At 36.3% G+C, this 18,805-nt stretch overlaps 3 protein-coding genes across 3 annotated transcripts; 2 read left to right on the top strand and 1 right to left on the bottom strand.

Annotated features, from left to right (window-relative positions):
• The first annotated feature begins 715 nt into the window (after positions 1-715).
• On the top strand, positions 716-8,667 carry LOC113748694 (probable mitochondrial adenine nucleotide transporter BTL3). Its single transcript, XM_027292226.1, has 4 exons — positions 716-1,341; positions 5,921-6,224; positions 6,884-7,351; positions 8,057-8,667. Exons 1-4 carry the CDS (start codon positions 887-889, stop codon positions 8,123-8,125), a joined length of 1,296 nt encoding a protein of 431 aa, XP_027148027.1. The 5' UTR covers positions 716-886; the 3' UTR covers positions 8,126-8,667.
• Positions 8,668-9,932: 1,265 nt separating this feature from the next.
• LOC113749358 lies at positions 9,933-16,330 on the top strand. The gene is made up of 8 exons (XM_027293058.1): positions 9,933-10,328; positions 10,565-10,705; positions 11,095-11,322; positions 12,687-12,894; positions 14,105-14,241; positions 14,699-14,779; positions 15,544-15,610; positions 15,694-16,330. The coding sequence occupies exons 1-8, from the start codon at positions 10,033-10,035 to the stop codon at positions 15,991-15,993; spliced, it is 1,458 nt and encodes a 485-aa protein (XP_027148859.1). The 5' UTR covers positions 9,933-10,032; the 3' UTR covers positions 15,994-16,330.
• A 503-nt stretch (positions 16,331-16,833) lies between these two features.
• LOC113749252 (multifunctional methyltransferase subunit TRM112 homolog A-like) lies at positions 16,834-17,625 on the bottom strand. The gene has a single exon (XM_027292941.1). It carries the CDS (start codon positions 17,446-17,448, stop codon positions 17,080-17,082), a length of 369 nt encoding a protein of 122 aa, XP_027148742.1. The 5' UTR covers positions 17,449-17,625; the 3' UTR covers positions 16,834-17,079.
• Between the last annotated feature and the right edge of the window lie 1,180 nt (positions 17,626-18,805).

Raw genomic sequence — 18,805 nt, 5'->3', positions numbered from 1 at the left:
CAAAAAAGTTAATCACAATAAACCTTCCTCATATTTATACAACTATTTCACTAAAAATTTTATTCTTTTTCATTTAACTCCTTGTGATACACAAATGTTGCTATCCTTTATATTATTTTTCATTTTTTTCCAATTTTTATCTTTCTTCTTCATGCATAAAGGATAAGTTTCGGTAACAACAATGACCAAAAGACAAAAAATGAAGGACAAAAAATGTTAAGAAATTATAAGTATAGAACTTTCATTAGAGGTTGCAAAAGCCATATAAATATTAAGATACAACTTTTGGATATCTTACTTATTTGATAAGTTTTATCTACACGAGATATTATTGGAAAATCAACAAAATTTATATTTTATGTAAGCATGTAATTTCATTTTTAGATATATAGACAATTATAAGTCCTAACATGTTTATCAAATTTTACATTTTTCATAGTTTTCTCAATTAGCATAGGCACCTTGTGTTGAGCGTGCGTGTCCACGAACACCTTTCTCGGTTTATTAAAGATGTGTGATTTACATTGCCGTGAAAATCTCATGCATTAATAGTAATTATTAGAAAGATTGGAGCCTGGATAGAAGTTTTCCCACAAAGAAATCCAAATAGGAAAATATTCAATAAACGTAACTGAAAGTTAATACAGAAACAACCAGTAGATATAAAAGGACAAAAAAATCAATAAACCTCTCGAAAGAGTTCCGAGCGTGCGGCGATGGAAGCAAAGCCGTAAAACCTCCATTTTCTTGCTTCCATTCTCCACCTTCAACTTTATATAAACTCCATTTCAATTTAAACATTCAAAAAAAAGGGGAAAAATCAATCCAACCCATTATTGAATTCATTTCCCTCAACAAAGAACAATAGTTTTCTCCTATTTTCCAAATGCCAGGGGCGGGACTAGCAAAAGCCACTGATAAAAACCCAAACTGTAAAGAAATTGTTTTTATTGGCGGAATTTTTCTTGATAATACAATTTCTTCTTCAATTCTAGATGCAATTTCTTCAAAAACAACTCATTCTGATGACCCGCATTTCTCCATTTCTTACCAGAAAAAGAAGCCTTTGTTCAAATTTCCCGCGGTTAAGGGGGGCGATTTTTTGTGTGTTGGATTGTCAATTAGGAGTAAAAACGGTTTGGTTGAGAATTCTAACCAATTTTTGTGGTTTAATGGAGTTGAAAGAAGCTGTAAAGAAGAAGCATTAGTGGAGCCCAATGGGGTTGGCGATATTGAAGATGAGGGAAACAAGCAGAAGGTGCAATTGCGCGACAGCGGTCGCGGAGCCGTGAATACCACCAAACATTTGTGGGCTGGAGCTGTAGCTGCCATGGTTTCAAGGTATATGCTACAATTATTCTGTTTTGTTTTATCATAATCTTTTTGGGGGTTATATGTGATCCTCAGGATGTTCAACTTGAAGGGTCAATTTACATTTATTTTTCTACATTTTGTTTTGTTCTTAATTTGGCTGATAATGGTTATGCTTGCGTTTATATATGATTATCTTAAAACTTTTCTTGCATGGAAATGGAAATGGAAAGGAGAACCGCAGAAACTCTTTTCCCAAAAAAAAAAAAACAAAGAAAAGAAAAGAATTCAAAGAAAGTGTAGTGGATTTATTGTACGTTGATATTGAATTTGATGCTTTAATATAGGGTTAGATGATAAAGGAGCTAATTTTCCTATTAGGATTACGGGCAACTAATAACACTATTTGTCATTTACGTTTAACAACCATACATTCTTGTGAATTTTTTTTTAAAAAAAAAGAAACCTTCAAGTGAGATCGAATGCATCTATTGAGCTCTTTGATAAAATCTAGAAGTTTATACATTTTTTTCCTAATTGAACTGTATTATAGTGACAAATATACCTGTTTTCACTAATTTGATGAGTACGACTAAAGTGCGGCCTAGGATTGTTTCTTTCCTGGGAGTTTTGAGTTATCATCTCACTCACATTCAATTGTAAGAGATGTTCATTGTTTGACTTTCTTCCAATGAAAATGGAATTTATGTCATATATATCAAGTTTAATCTTTGGATTAGGATTGACCATGTTTCCTATTCCACTGGAGTTACAGTGACAGAGAGACATGTTATGACCCAAACTTAATCATCTGATATTCATTTTTGATCAGATCATCATTTCCAGAATTTGGTTAGGGAGTTGTGTAATATTGCTAGATTAGCGAGTACTAATGGCTTAGTTAGTTGAAGAGAAGAGTTAGTTACGTACAAGTGCTCTATAAGCTGAATCTATATATCAGAGCTTTGGGATGTAAAGAAGTTCTGTATGTGAATTGTAATCTCCTCTCTCAGACAATGAATTCTACTCTTTTCTCTCCTTAATTCTGAACTCTATCTTCCCTATCCTTTCTGCTGTCTTCTTCCTTAATTCCTTAATTCTTCAGCCCTGATCATTACAATTGGTACTAGAGCTTGTGGTCCTCGGATGCATGCTTCTGTTGCCCCAATCAAAGAATTCTCTTTCCTAATTCTTTTCTCTCTATCCCTCTGTTCTCTCTGTACTTCCTTGTCTTTTCTTACTCTTATTTCTTTGCTCTTCCATTAATCTGCATTCTTCCTCTACTTCTTTTCTTTTCTTTCTTCCCCTGATTGATTCTTTTCATTCTTGATTCACCCACCTTTAAGACCATGAAATTCTTGAATTTGAGACCGTGAAAATGGATAAGCAACGGAATATGGAGGAAGATGGTATGATTGAAACATCCTTGATTGATGAGGATGAAATCTTCAAATGATAGCTTCCACTGGAAGATTATCCATCAATCTGGGTTTCACCAAAGAGGAGGAGATGGATAATCTAGTAAAATTGGGGAATGGAGGGAGTGAAATTTTGGGCCATCCTATGTTTCTTACTCAAGGAATAACCATGACTCTTGGTTATCAAGAAGTGAATATAGATTCTAACCTTGCCGATAGAAGTGTTGAAGTATCTAACGCTCCAAGAATTGCGGAGAATGAATGTTCTTCTTATGTTGGAGTGACAGGTTCTGTTTTGGGGTAGATGAGAATGGGTTCTGGGTTTTTAATGAAAATCAAGCAACTGTTGAAACTGATTATGACAACGACGAAAATGATAGGATGATGGATATACAAAATTTTCAGGCTCAGATTTCCTTGGAGACGAAATTGATCAGCCCAAACGAGATTTTTTATTTGGGAGTTGCGGAACTCCAATACTAAGCCAAACATTGTTCTGATGATGGTGAAACAGATGGGAATGAGTTTTTTACTTGAACCAAATGGAGAAAACAATTATTCCAACTCCATAGTGGAAACAGTTGGTAATGAATTCGAACTTTCTAATGATCAGTTCCATATCTTGATTCATCATCCAAAGTTACTGCATAATTTTCTTGATGAACTTGCATCTTCTGTCAGTTCTTATAGAGGTTCTTTAAGCTTGAATGAGGATTATCTGGGTCTTCCCAAAAAGATTTCTGATTTTCATGATCTATTAAGTACATTTAAAGTTGATACAAGGTTCACTTTCTTGTTTGATGATGCCTATGGAAATCATGTTGCTGTTGATATGAGAAAGATTAAAACCTTGGCCTTTGTTGATGTTGACTCACGAGGCATCGATCTTAAGCTGGAAAGAGAGATGATTAGCTGGATGGAGTACCAAAATTCAAAGAAAATTATCAAGGATGAAATTTCTACGAATCTAAAGAAGCTGATACGGGTTGGAGAAAATGCATCTAGTAGGGCAGGATCAACAGCTTATATTTCCAGTTGTGGGCCATTCAAAGTGTTGTGGTCTAGATCCTCAAAAATGTTACTGGGCATACTTGAAGTGGTATACTCAAGGGCTGTTCTAGGGGATCTGGGTTTAGTTGTCAATCACCCAAGAAGAAGGAAATATGATTGTTTGTTTCACAATGACGAGCAGATTACTTCGAGATGGTACAATGAGGACGTTCTTGACAGTTTGCAGGGGATTGAATTACCCACGTACTTGTCAAATACCAGAATTTAATCCTGGGGAAAATGAGTCCACTGAAAACAGAATCAGTGGAAGAGAGGACTGGCCTTGTATGTCCAGATGAAAAGTGCAAAAATCTGATGATACATGGAGATCTTAAGATTTGCAGTAGAGTGATTGCTACTAAGTTCAATGCCAAAATTGAAGATTTTGGTTTGGCAGAAGTTTATCCACATTGTTTCGCAACAAGAAATGGCACTATACCATTTGGAACTAATAAATATGTAGCTCCTGATTGTGTTTTGTCTCATTTTCTAGCAATAGGAATGGTTGTTACTGGTGGCAGGGAAATTTGTGAATCTGTCAAGTATAGAGATGGACATGCTCATGATGAGTTAACCGCAATTTATGACATCAGTGGAGAAATGGCCAGAGAAATACATTTACTTTCAGCTGTTGAAACATTTCCTATATTATATCCTGAGAAGCTCACATTTGGAGAATTTGAAGATTACAAAGTTTTAAGATCAAGTTTTCCAGTGGATCCAGGAGGTGCTGCAGTAGCTAGGTCAGTGGGTGAGTTTGGTTAAGGGTGATTAGTCATAAAGGTTCTGAAATCAATCGTTCATATTGCTGTGAAGAAGAATTGGTAGATAAGTGCCTGTCAAACTCCTTATGATCTGTGGCTTACTTTGTGTGCTATGGAGTACTATCATTTGTATTTAGGCACTTTGCCCTTGTACATTTTAGCTTGTGTACTCCATCCAAATGTTTGAAGTTGATCATAGGGACTAGGATTTTTTTTTGGGGGGGAGGGGGGGGGGAGGGGTGGGTATTGTTATGACCCAAACTTAATCATCTGATATTCATTTTTCATAAGATCATCATTTCCAGAAGTTGGCTAGGGAGTCGTATAATATTGCCAGAGTAGTGACTCCTAATGGCTTAGTTAGTTGAAGAGAAGAGTTAGTTACATTTAAGTGCTCTATAAGCTGAATCTATATATAAGAACTTTGGGATGTAAAGAAGATCAGCTTATATGTGAATTGTAATCTCCTCTCTCAAACAATGAGTGCTTCTCTTTTCTCTCCTTAATTCTGAACTCTATCTTCCCTATCCTTTCTGTTTTCTTCTTCCTTGATTCTTCTTCTCCTTCCTCTCCTTCTATCTTCCTCAATTCCTTGATTTTTCAGCTCTGATCATTACAAGATAAAGGCATAGTACAGGAGAATTTTGTCTCCGATTACTGTCTCCCGTGTTAATTAATATAGGGCCATGGGATATTCCTATTGTGTATTCAGTTTTCTTAGGAATCTCACTGACATATGATCTATATATAGGATCAGAATTTCGTATGTACAGTATGAATTACTTCTTGAATGCATCAAAAGTCTTTTTATTGGCTTTTTCACACGTACAACTTTCCAACTTCCATATGTTTCACCATCATAAAATTTCTCGTGCCTGCATGTGTGCTGCTCTGGCTATTGGTTTATGATTTAGTAAATGAAACTTTTAGAAAACAATCAAACGGTATCTCTTTTTTGCATAACAAGCAAGTAATTTCCCCAATCTCCTCATGCAAGACAATGAACATTCACACTCTTAATGTGTGTTGGAGCCCTAGTCTTTGTCATTTTACTTTTCCTCTATAGTTTGGTCGTGATGATGGATTTCCATTGACTTTTCATTTGTTTGGTCTATTCGACATGTATATTCCATAGGCTGGATATTCTTTTTTTTTTTTTTTTGCCAAGTTTCATGTGTCTATAGTGGATGCCTGTCTCTTTTCTTCTTTATGTCCTTGCAACTTTCTGGAAGTGACACGGTGATAACTTTTCATTTCACAAGAATGAATATTAAGGAAATGTATTGGCTTTTGACAAAAAGTAATTCCAAGCTTCTTGTTTTGTCTTTTCATGGTTGTAAACAACTTACTCAATGTATGACTTATCTCGCTTTTCAGAACATTTGTTGCTCCGTTGGAGAGACTAAAACTTGAATATATGGTTCGTGGTGAAGAGAAGAAATTGTTTGAGCTCATCAAGACTATTGCTGCTACTCAAGGCTTGAGAGGCTTCTGGAAAGGAAATTTAGTTAACATTCTCCGCACTGCTCCTTTCAAGGCGGTCAACTTTTATGCCTATGATACATACAGAAAGCAACTTCTTAAATTACATGGAAATGAAGAAACCACGAATTTTGAGCGGCTTATTGCTGGTGCTGCTGCTGGTATTACTGCTACTGTCCTCTGCTTGCCTCTGGACACTGTAAGAGGTTATCCATATACTTTTTGATTTCCATACTTTCAAGCCATTGTAGTTTGGCCACTTTGTTTTCAATGGTCATTTTGGTTGTCAAACTTATTCTTTCAAGAAGAAGAAGAATGAAGGAGATATAATAGTTCAAAACTGAATATATATATATATATATATATAAAGCATGCGTTTTGCTGCTTTTATCACCTAGGCACCAAAAGAAGTAAGTGCAGTTTTGTTTTACTATAATGAACTTAATGTGTCATATAAACCCTGGAGATGTTAGATATTTTTCTTTTGACCATAGATAAGCCATGCAGTATAGTTCATATTGTATAGAGCATTAATGTAATGTAGGCCTGCATTGCATGGGAATTACACTACAGGTATCTTTAGGTTAGTAGATGCTTGTAATATGCAGCAGGGATGTTTGTCTGCATAAAGGAGCAATACACAACAATCAGCCATCTATTGTTCAAAGCTCTTCCTCCAGGCTAATACTAAATGACAATGTACTTATCCATTACTCCATGTTTATTTGTCTGCTCAAAATCCAAAAGCATTGCTATAAGGAAGTGTTATCTTTCAAAGCTGGGAAGCCACATTTATTCTTATTCCTGCAACTTCTATTCACTAGTTTAACATGCTTGACTACATACCAAATCTTTCAGATCAGGACCAAATTGGTAGCTCCTGGTGGAGAAGCCTTGGGTGGTGTAATTGGTGCTTTTCGTCATGTGATCCAAACTGAGGGGTTCTTTTCTCTTTACAAGGGTTTACTTCCCTCCATAATGAGTATTGCACCTTCAGCTGCTGTTTTTTATGGTGTATATGATATATTGAAATCGGCTTATTTGCACTCTGCCGAAGGAAGGAAAAGAATTCAGAATATGAAGCGACAGGGTCAAGAACTGAATGCTTTGGACCAGCTGGAATTGGGACCAATCAGGACCTTACTGCATGGGGCTATTTCTGGTGCCTGTGCTGAAGCTGCCACCTACCCTTTTGAGGTTGTCAGGAGACAGCTTCAACTGCAAGGCCGGTATAATAAAGGTGGTGTGTTAACAACTTCTATAAAGATAGTTGAGCATGGAGGTGTACCAGCTCTTTATGCAGGACTAGTACCGAGTTTACTACAGGTACTTGCCTATGGTGTCTGTAGATCAACCCTGCAGCATTTTTTAATTTCTTTGGATATTATGATTTGTATATCTGCAAAGGTCACTCCAGCTATTGAAACAAAAGGGAAAGGTTTTTGTTTTCTCAATCAGTTTCGGCCTTCCGTCGCCAGTATGGCCCACTGTCTCGTTAGTAAAAATATTTAATTAACCCGGAGGATTCAATTTACCTGAAGTTCTAGTATTTTAAGCTGACTTACATTATGTTGACAAAAAGATGAATCTTTGCTCTCCTGCATAGTCAAGTCTTGAGGTCGACAGCTTTGAGTAATTTTTCTTACTCTTGGATATATGTGTTGAGGATCCCGTTGCCTGTCAAATTTCCCCTTTCAAATCTTAGATGTTGCTGATGATGTAGTTCAAAGACAACAATAGGAAATCAGCACCTGGCTGAGCTTTGTGAATAACTTACTTTTCTTTGACAAGCAGATGCAAATTTTCTCTGCATTTCACTTTTCTTTGACAAGCAGTTGCAGATTTTCTCTGCATGATGATTGTTCTTGCTCTTTGCCGTAGAAGCAATTGGTTTTTACAATCACATCAACATGAGCTACATCGATGTTGGGTCACATTTTATTTCAAAGCATTTATAGTTATTTCCACACATTTATCTGTCATTCTTCTTATTTTTCACCTCTTGTTTTATGTTTCACCCTGAATCTACAGGTACTACCTTCGGCAGCAATAAGCTATTTTGTCTACGAGTTTGTGAAGATCATCCTCAAAGTGGAATAGCAATTCAAATTCTTCTCAGTGAATTTTTGGAGTCAAAAGAGTTCAAAATGAGCGTCTCTTTTAACTTTCCAAGCGGTATGAAAGCTCGTCTACTTCTCACCCATTTCATCTTTTAGACTCTAGACTGATACAATGAGTAGCATAGGTTTTAGACCATTTTCTCATCTGTTATACGTAGCGGAAACTTGATTTTGCTAATTGCAAAACTCTTCTGAGTGCAACTCTGAACTTCCAATAGGCAACATGGTGTACTTTGTGCATCTTATTCTCTAAGGAAGATGCTGCCTGAATACCTGCTGCAGGGTAGATGTTCGTTTTAACTGAGTTTTAGATTGACATTACTAGATGAAGTCCCAATCTTTAATCGTATGATGTAGTATCTCTGAAATGCACTTTTGTTTTCTTTCTTCATCACAAAATAACACCAATTGATTGGGTGATGTGAAAGTGATGATTGCTCATGGTGCTTCACCAAGCTTGTATTTGCTTTTGGTTTTCAGCATGAGGTGTGGTTTCAACTCTCACTTTCACACCTTTCATCATTCTTTGTGCTTGGCTTTGATTCCCCTTACGAGATTTGAATGACCCAAAGAACAAAACTTCGTGCAAAGTCGTGTTCTACATTTCCATGCTTTTGTCTTCCTGGTTTAGCATTATGAAAATGGGTGAATTGAATTGAAACCTATGAATTGAGAGCCCGTGAAACTCGAATCAGCAATAGGGTGGCCCGTTCCGTCCACTCCTTCTTGGAGCTGGAGCCCAAAACTGCTGTTTTTGGCCCAACACATATTTCGATTGGGAAAAGGGCATTAGATTTCAGCTTCCACATCCAAAAAGACCAAGGCAAATCCAGAATACAAAATTATTTCTCAAAAAAGACAGGATTAGTGGATTATGAATGCAATTATATGCAGAAAGTGACTAATAGTGACATAAATTAGATATAAACGTTATTCAGATCCGGTAGAATACATGTAAACAAAAGTAAGAGAATTAAAGGTTTCCTACCGCTTCATTAAGTTCCCTTGAACTTTTAAACATATCGCTTACTTTCTCTAATTTCAATTTTTTTTTTTTTTGGTACCATTTCAACCCATCTTACAAAAAGAGTAAGAATAGAAACTCGTTTCAAGGGAGAGAGAATTTGTCATGCCACAAGTATACGCCTACTTGTTAAATTACTACAAAATTATATGGAAATGAAAGATTTGGATAGAAAGACAAGCTGCAACGAAAATAGCTTCAGCAATTAGTGCCAAGATATTAATTTTTGCATTATCAAGTTGTAAAACTATTTTCATTTCAAGGTGCAAGCACATAATTACAGTAAAGAAGAAAAAAAAACTTAAAAATTGTACGCACATCACGATTATTAATTTACATACATCATAGTTAGAGAGTTGCATATTTATTATCTTTGTTTTACATATATCACAGTTCGAATATGACACCTAAATTGGAGCCAAATTTGTATGGCAATTTTGTCAACAATGATGCTGACTGCTAAGATTATTTTTTTTTTTTTTGGCGCGTAAAAAAGGAGGGTCAACACCTTTTTTTTTTTTTGTTGTCAAAATATTTTGATAACAATCATAAGGAACCTTATGAGGATAGAATGCTTGATTAGCCACAGTATGTGATATTTTTTGAAAGTCAGAGGCACTTAGTGATATTGCTAGAGGTCTCAAGGGGGTTTTCTGAAATTATCTCTAGAAATTATCTCTATTTACCAAAAAAAGAAAGAAAAATAAAGGCGTCCTTTTTCAGTTTTTTGAAGATTCCACTCTCGGGCATAAAGCTTCTTAAATCCCACGTGGAACTTTTCCGCTGGCCTCGTTCAATCCCCATAGAGAATTCCGATATCTCAAGGAAACTTTTGTCCGGACTCCCATCCGACCACCACCAGGATGGCGGCGGCGGCGGGCGACGGAGAAGTGCCTCAAGCGGACGAAAAATGCACCTGCACTTCACCGGACGAGACCTGCTCGATTTGCAGGAGGAAGTCGTCGAGCCTGCCGTCGTCCTCGTCGTCTTGCTCTCTGTTGAGCTTCGATTCTTATCCAGTTGAGGACTATGATAGGCTCTGGAGAATCTTCACCGCTTCTGTTAAAGGTTTCACTATTGGCGCTGGCCTTAAAGGTGGCCTCGGTCTCTTCGCCATCCTCGCTCGTCTCCGTCGGCGACGATCTTTACCTTCCGCCAGGTAACTTCTACTGTTTCACTCTTCTCTATTACTTGAATCTATGAGATTTTTGTTTCTGAGATCGCGGAATTTGAATTGCTATTCAATCTAGTATTTAGTTTTGCCTCCCATGCAAACTGGTAATGCAAATATGTATGTTTGTTTAAATGTAATTTTCAAATTATTATGCACCAATTACGTGTATTCGGTGCTAATTTTTAGTATATTAAGCTGATGAATTGATTGATTATTTTTAGGAAGATGGAAATGGTTTCGAGCAGTGAAGATGTAATTTTGGCTGTGAAGGAGACCATGAGATATGGATTATTTCTTGGGACTTTTGCGGGTACATTTGTGTCAGTGGACGAGATTGTTACCGCTCTTGGTGGTCACCGGAGGCATGGATGCTCCTCTTGATTTCTTATTTTAATGAGATTGTAGTATACGTTGCTTCTGCATATACATTGCATGTCTGTCTTGTGATGTTTGAACTTTTCCCCATTTTGCAACTTCCAATTATTTTATTTTTCTATTGTTTGTGGGGGTCAAACGACTTCCAAAAGTTTTGAATTTACATGATTATTTGATGAAGCACTATATTTTGTGGTTGTTTCCTTGGAAACTGGATAAAATCCCCTTGTTGGCTGTGTAATTGTGAATCAATAGTAAACACTAAATAGCGGGACAACTTTCTTGTTGGACGTCTTCTGTGGGGAGTTGTTTTGTGGAAGGACATTTGATGGCGTAAAGTTTGATTTTTGCCTTTTCTGCCTTCATTGTAATTCAGGACAGCAAATTGGAGGGCGTTGCTCGCAGGGGCAATTGCAGGGCCTTCAATACTACTGACGGGATACAAGACACAGCATACAAGTTTGGCTATTTATATACTGATGCGTGCTGCTGTATTGGCATCACGTTGTGGAATCAAAAGCAAACGTTTTGGCCGCATTTGTAAACCCCTAACATGGGCACATGGAGACATTTTTCTTATGTGTCTTTCCTCTTCACAGATTTTGTGCGTATTTTGCCTTTGAAACCTTGATAATTTAGATGCTTTAATTCATAATTTTGAGCATTTTTGCTGGTTTGCTCTAGTATCTGTTGGTTGCTAATTGTAAGCATATAATTTCACCTGATAACCTGCTGCCATGATGTTTGTCTGAATTCTCCAGATGAGACTCCAGGCACCAAGAGCATGTACTGGTTCTTATGAATCCTATTTGAGAGCTGCATTTTTCTAAAATGACACTTCGGTACTTTAGATAATAAAAATTTTAGTTAATCATTCTAGTGGATATCTGAATGCTGAGCTTTTGAGTTATGAGTCATGTTGGAATGAATCACTTGGTTATTTTTCATCAGCTGTAAATGCTAAGATGTTTTCAGAACTGGAAACTTATACTGTACATTACATTCTTAACCCAGACATGCAGTTCTTAAGCTGTGGCTGTTAGGTTCAGTTGTTGAATTTCTTTTGCAATAAATTTTCCTTCTTCTCCTTCGCCGTCTTCTTTTTTAGGCAAGGTGAGGTAGTGTTGACTTTTCTTGTGTCACATTTCCAGCTACCAGCGTTTTCCTTTAGCTACATATGTATGTAAAAGAAAGAAAAGATCATTAAGTTGTCTGTAATTGTTTGATGACTGAAGTCAGTCACCAATGAATACCTTTAAACATCTGTTTTGCATAAAAAGGAGAACATTATTAAGTTCTCTGTAATTGTTTGATGGCTGAAGTTTGTCACCATTGAATTCCTTCATACATCCTTTTTGCATAAGAGAAAGTAGCTGACATAGTTCTGGGTACTAATTAGAAACATGAAAGCTAAAACCGCAGATCATGATATGAACTTAAATAAGAAAATTCTTTGACTTTCTTATAAAAGACATGTACAATGTAAAGATCTATGGTTTTTGTAATGTAAAGATGTACATTTACCTGTTTTACATGAATAATATGATGAAATCAAAAGCTGCTGACAGTTTTTTCAAATTGAAATTCCTAATGAAGACAAAATTTTCCCAGCTGGTTGGTCTCTTCATCTCTGAATGAAACATACCACATGCAAAAACCATAACAAGCTCTCTAATTCTTCCTTCCCTGTACACTTCCCTTAGTGGTTTATGTGAATCATATTGGGATGAAAGTACTAAAGTTTCTCCCTTTTGATGTTTAAGAGGTATCGATGGAATTTACATTTTCTAAATATCTGATCAATTCATCTGCGCACCAAATCTTCCATTTACAGAATTGTTGGAAACCTCATGATTTTTCATCTCATATTTTAAACCATTCGTTTTAAGGATGTTCTGCTTGCAGATATAGCTAGTGTATGTTTTCTTTAAGAAAATTATCTGAAGGAAAAAATATTCTATTTTTCAGGTCTGCTTACATATTGAAGCAAGAGAGCCTGCCCTCATCTTATAAATCCTTTCTGAACAAACATGGGGGAAAGGATGCTGTTATCCTCCAAGGAGTTAGAGATATTGCATGTGGCCTCCCTTTCTCAAATCTGGATGCCATAGAAAAGCATTACAAGTCAACTGGTATTGACATCACATTGGATCCCAAAATGAAAGTTCCTTGCTCGGTAGGTAATTTTAGTTAACATAGAGTTGGTAGAGGTTAAATTGTTACTAGGCTTGTAAGTTAGGAAGTATCTGAGGCAGTAGAGCTTTTACAACTAGTCTGCATGATAAATGTGTTAACGGAGAGCTCTATGACAACTTAAGAGGTTAAAGTAGTTTTGATTAAGTATACAAGTACTAGATTCTTCATACTCAAGAAACATTGTACTAAACTACTAATAGAGTTTACCAAACCAATATGAGAATATATGATCTTGGACTAAATCGGAGAACTAGTGGGCCATCATTATCACAAAATAATAGAACCAGCAGTGAGAATTGCTATGCCATAAGTGGAATAAAAGTGATTAGTCTATTACATGTTAAAGTATCACCTAAAAGATTGAAGTGAAAAGTTAGTGTTGAATTTCGGCACATTTGCTTCAGACAATTAATCAATGAAAAGTTACACTATTGTAATGCCTTCTATAGAGATTTTAGTTTTTGAATAATAAAAAGAAGAAGACAATTCATATGGCTGACCTTAGATCATATGGAATCAAGGCAGTTTATCTGAATAAAATCTGGAAAAGCTTATGTATCTAATACTCTTTATCATGCGAAAGCCGTTTGTGCCATCTATATTGTCAACATATTCAAGTTTGTCAATAGACATAGAGCATTAATGGACATGAAGTCAGCATTTGCTTTTAGTGCTGTATAGGCTCCCTGTAAAGTGTGTCCAACAGGTAAAACAGTCTATCGCAATAGTTGCATGGCTTTTCAAGTCTCACCTGATGTCGAAGGCAGGAATAAGGTGCAATGTGAAGCATGTACCATAAAACTCTGGTAATAGTTTCAATGCTGTCTCATGGTTCAGAAGAACTTTGTATGACTGATGGAAGATTGACTACAGCTAGCTTAACTTGAATGACTTAACTGGGTCTATTAAATATTTTACGTATTGCTCAACTTTGAGGAAAGAATTAATGATTGCATGATTGAGAAATATCCGTAGTTGGTAAAATAGACCTCTCAACCCCTAGTTGATCCTCCTTGATCAGGCAAACAGTACTTTTGGTATTCTCTCAGCGTGGATTTCTGATGCTTGAGTACTATATATATTTTTCCTCTGGCTGTAAACCTTGGTTCTTTAGATCTGATTAAATCTTTCTCTATTAACACTGGTTTGTCAGCTTGTTCTTTACATTGCACACTTTTTGATGCATGCAGATAGTACATGGTAAACAAGCATGTGAAGCGCATTTTGTTTCATTTCTTTTACAAGCCTATAAAAGAGCACTACCCGTGTATCTTCCAGTCTATCTATTTCCTGCATTGATAGTGCATCGCCAAGGCCTCCTGAAGAGGTATAGTATTTTTGCTTAAGTTCCTTATTTTCTAATTTTTCTCTTTTTTTAAAGCTTGTGCATGTCCATTTTTTGAAATTTAATCAATGACAAATGACAAAACCTGTTAAATAGGCCATATCATTATTTTGTCCATAGCCTTGGGGCTAGGGTCACCATCTGAAGGTCAATTTATGTACTGGTCAATAAGGATCTGGATACGCTTGGACAATTTATAGTGACTGCTTTTAATACACTGTTTCTTACTAGTTTGTTTTACTATTGAATTCCAGATTTTGGGAGCAAATCATGCATTAGAGCCTTTACTTTTAATATTTTGTTGATTGGAGATCTTATTGTAGTTGTCCTGAACAAGTTAGCCAGAACTTGTGATCGCATGGATTGTTGTTCTTTTAATTCTGGTAGCTTTGATATCTTTTCGGCTATGAGCTCTAATATCGTATTTGAATTTTCGCAGACCTTTTTCAATATTGGCAAGAGGCCTCCTTGGTACTTTCAGATCAAGCTTGTTTCTCTCGATGTATTGTGCATCTGCATGGTAAGCACAAATTTGTTCATATTTGTAGCATAGATGATCTTTGCATACTTCTGCCTGCTTCAAGGAATGCTCAAACCAAGTATTCTTATTTGTATAATACTAAATGACTCAACGTGTATATCTACCTTTGTTTTAGCTCAATAACACGGTGATCTGTCAAAACTTACTGTAGTTGGAATTGATTTATCTCAATACCTTGTACCTGTGTGAGCCATACTACTAAATGCTATCTATAAAGTAGCTAGTGGTGTCATTGTCCTCCGCTCCTTGACCTTGGATTCTGGCAAACGTTCCCAACTCTTCTACATATATATGCTTATGTTGCTCTCCTCATGCCTATGCATGTGTATAACTTTCCCTGGTTGGCTATAGACCTTCTGAGTAACATCAAAAACGAAATTATAACAACAGAAGTTGGTACTGTACTTGCAAATACGGGTTGACCTGATGCGAAATTCTCCTCTTGCAACTCAGTATGATACTTTTAGGTGCTAAGTTGACAATCTGAAGAGATTTTCCTTCTACTCATCTCAGGCTTCCTCCCTGTCCCTGCACCTCCCTTTCAGAGAACATTTAGAAAAAGAAGGAAAAGGTCGCAGTGCAAAATAAATTGATGAAGGAAAACAATGAAAGATCAATGAATGTTCTTGTGTTTCAATGTTGAAATTAATGTGCCAATATGGTGTGTTAGAACTGTGTTTATTTTCTTTAGATTAGTGAACACTTATATGTAACTAAGTCATCATGTTACTTATTTTTGGTAGGATGTGGACATGCCTACTCTTCAGGCTTCTCAAAAGATGCAATGTTCCTATGGTGGCGATGGGAACGGTGAAATGACTATTTCCGACTGTTCCTTGAATAGATATTGCTTATATAACCTGTTTATAACTGATTATTATGATCTTGGGCAGTTTCCTACCGGTCTGGCGTTGGCAATTGAGAAAAAGAGCAGGCGGATAGAGATAGCACTATATTGCATGGCGAGGGCCATTGAAAGTTTCTTCACATGCATGGCTGATGTAGGATATTTGCCTCAGTCGAAGAAATTGAAGAGAGCTGATGTAGTTGTTTTCAGTATCTCAACAGCTATAATCATGCACTGCTATGCAGTAGAGAGGGATGTTTTTCGATCAAAGTATTTGAATGTTCTTGATTGGGTGTTTGGTGTTCCTCTTCCTCCCTATGAAACTACTCCACGTAAGAAGAGGTGACCGGGGGAATGCAGCGCGGGCATATTAAGTTGTTCAATTTTATTGATCTCCATTTCTCTCCTCAGATTAAGCAGGCTGACGTTTGTATTAGAATTATTTTACAGCAGTCTGGAGCTCTTTGTTGATACAGAATACCTCTACCAAGAAAAAACTGCCCAGGCTTGTTAGATTATTTTCACCGAAAGGTTTGCTAGATTATTTTCACCAGCCGTTTCCTTGATCACTTTGTATTCCTTCATCCTTATTGTTGCTCGTCCGTTGAACAATCTGTATTATTTTTCAAAGGAAAACCTCAATCTTTATGACAGTCAGAGTTGCTACAAAATATGCTGCAATCCAAATTATTCCGGCACTCTTGGTTATCATGTTCTTCTCGCCATTTTAGTCTTCTGCGGTCTCCTGGTGAAGAAAGAAGACGACATCAGTAGTGGAGACGCCATTCTTCAACACGTCCGACGTTATTGTTTGTTTTGGCCAACACCTGAAACAAAAACAAAGTCGTTCTTGCTCATGAAAGTTCTCCAGAGGACCTCCTAAAACCTTCTAATTTCACGAGTTTTCTGCTGGGGAGACTTCTATTTTTTTTTTTGGGGGGCATGTTCTACTATTGTTGGTCTCAATCGAGACTGGGATAAATTAACCTAGGTCATCGAATTGTTAAATTCTCTTTCATTTAACACTCCTAGTCTCAGCTATGTCATCACTGAAATGAAACCAACTAAATCTGCTGATAAATTAGCATAAAATAGCAAGTACCCAAGAGCTAGAAAATTTCAAAATACTGGTAAATTTCTATAATGAGTTCCAATTCTTTTGTTCTCCGTATGATGAAACTGTTGCTTCACACAGACTATTTGGCATTTAATTACTCAACAATTAAACCCGTACTCTCAGAAAACAAAAGATTATTAAATATTAATATTTGCTAAACAGGAGAATGGATCACAAAAGACTTGGATGAAGAAGGATTCCCAGCAAAGGAGGCTACAAATTCTCCATCAATAACATCATTACACCAATTACTTCTCATAATCCAAAGTCCCCTTAAACCCTGATCCCCTGTCATCAAAGACAGATCCAAAAAAATCAGACCTCATCCTCATGGAGGAGCATATTAGGAACCCCTTTATTAACAGGAAACTTGCGACCAGTTTCAGGGCAAACCAAAGTACCCTCTTCCAAATGAAGCTCCATTAAGGCATGGTGAAACTTCCGAAGAAAATCATCAGATTCCAACATGGACGGCTCGGCGTGGTCGGGCAACTCCGCATAGCCCATGATTCTGGAAGCTTCCACGAGGGCTTTGTACTCAATCTTGGCAAACATGTTCTTGAGGAAATCGGGGTTGAAATCCACTGACTTCTCCACCACTTTCTCCACTTCAATCCTTAGGGGAAACCCATTCGTTACACCCTTGATGTTTGATGAAAGCATGTTATGGGTTAATAGCCTCATCTCTAGTGTGGAGGGTTTTTCTTTCTTGTACTTTTCTGTTGCAGGGTGGCGTCCTGCAGGGGATTTTTTTTCAAGAAGCGGAGGAAGGAGGAGGACGAAGACGAGGAGGTCAAGGACTTTATATGCCGAAGGAAGGGCTGGCAATTTGGAGGCGGGGGAAGGGACTGGAGGAGTGGCTCTTCTGCATGAGTTTACATTTTTAACCTTATTCTCTCCCTCAGTGGCAGCTTGTATGCGTTTCTGAAACCTCTCTAAATCGAAAGCCCACTAAGCACTCCTTAATCAAATCCAATAGGGGAATCAATAATGTTTTAATCTTTGGGAAGAAAACATAAAGAAAGAAAATTAGAGCCTGTTGGGATTGTAAATTTTTGAGAGATTTTGTAGAAAAATATACTGTGTCACTCTTTCTAAAATGTAATGTTTGTGAGATCTTACTTTGTTTTGATAGAGTATTATTTGAAATATTATTTGGAATAATTATCGTATCACTTTTTGTGATGTGATGTATGCGAGATAAAAAAGATGGTTGAGAATATAAAAATGTGGATTGGAAAATGTGTTTATGATGCAAGCGAACTATTATTTGGGATAATTTGCTATCCAAACACTCATATAATTAAAAAAATGTAATAAAGACTATTTTCATGGACATTTATGAAAATTTTTCTGCAAAAAATTACGTGGTAGTTAATTTTTGGTAAGAATTCCCTCCAACCTTATTTTGTTAACTTTAAAATTAAAAATAAGAGATGTTGCATCGAGAGAAATGAGGAGTACAATTTTTCTAGAGATTCTAAAAATTTGAAAAGCATTTCTTAATTCAAGAGCATTAATTTGGGAGAGCTAAAATTAAGGTTGACTTTTTCCTGAATCCTAAGATAAACTATCTAGCATCTATTGAGAGATGTGTTGGCTTGTCAATTCGATTATGTGAGTTGAGTTTGAATATCATTTTTTTTTAACTCAATTTCATTTTAGTTAGGCTCATATTTTTAAAACTCATACTCGGTCCACAAAAAAAGTCGAGTGTAGGTCCTAGTTGGGGCAGACCCAAACTCACTTCATATATTTTTCATATTCACAAAATTTAGTTAAATCGAACAACTAGCTTATCCAAAAATGTTCTATAAAAAGTTTCAATATCTATAAAAGTTTGAATTTCATGACAAAAAATAGTATAGTTTACCATAACATCTATATACCTACCAACTACATATTGAAAAAAAAAAACATTTATCATAAAATTATCCATATAAATTTCAATTTTTGGCTGAATTTAGATAAATAAATCTTCTTAATTCTCACATATGAGCTCTCGTACATGTATTGTTTGGACCTAGTATTAAGTGGGTTG

This window comes from Coffea eugenioides, chromosome 10 (assembly GCF_003713205.1).
Source record: "Coffea eugenioides isolate CCC68of chromosome 10, Ceug_1.0, whole genome shotgun sequence".
In the NCBI taxonomy this organism is placed as follows: domain Eukaryota; kingdom Viridiplantae; phylum Streptophyta; class Magnoliopsida; order Gentianales; family Rubiaceae; genus Coffea; species Coffea eugenioides.
Note: the sequence above shows the minus strand (reverse complement) of the source record. Positions and strands in the feature narration are given on the sequence as shown.

Coding starts and splice junctions, on each gene's coding strand:
- LOC113748694 (XM_027292226.1), top strand. CDS start 887: ATGCCAGGGGCGGGACTAGCAAAAGCCACTGATAAAAACCCAAACTGT. Junction 6,225..6,883: donor TCTGCTTGCCTCTGGACACT/GTAAGAGGTTAT, acceptor CAAATCTTTCAG/ATCAGGACCAAATTGGTAGC. Junction 7,352..8,056: donor TAGTACCGAGTTTACTACAG/GTACTTGCCTAT, acceptor CTGAATCTACAG/GTACTACCTTCGGCAGCAAT.
- LOC113749358 (XM_027293058.1), top strand. CDS start 10,033: ATGGCGGCGGCGGCGGGCGACGGAGAAGTGCCTCAAGCGGACGAAAAA. Junction 11,323..12,686: donor CTTTCCTCTTCACAGATTTT/GTGCGTATTTTG, acceptor TCTATTTTTCAG/GTCTGCTTACATATTGAAGC. Junction 14,242..14,698: donor CGCCAAGGCCTCCTGAAGAG/GTATAGTATTTT, acceptor GAATTTTCGCAG/ACCTTTTTCAATATTGGCAA.
- LOC113749252 (XM_027292941.1), bottom strand. CDS start 17,448: ATGAGGCTATTAACCCATAACATGCTTTCATCAAACATCAAGGGTGTA.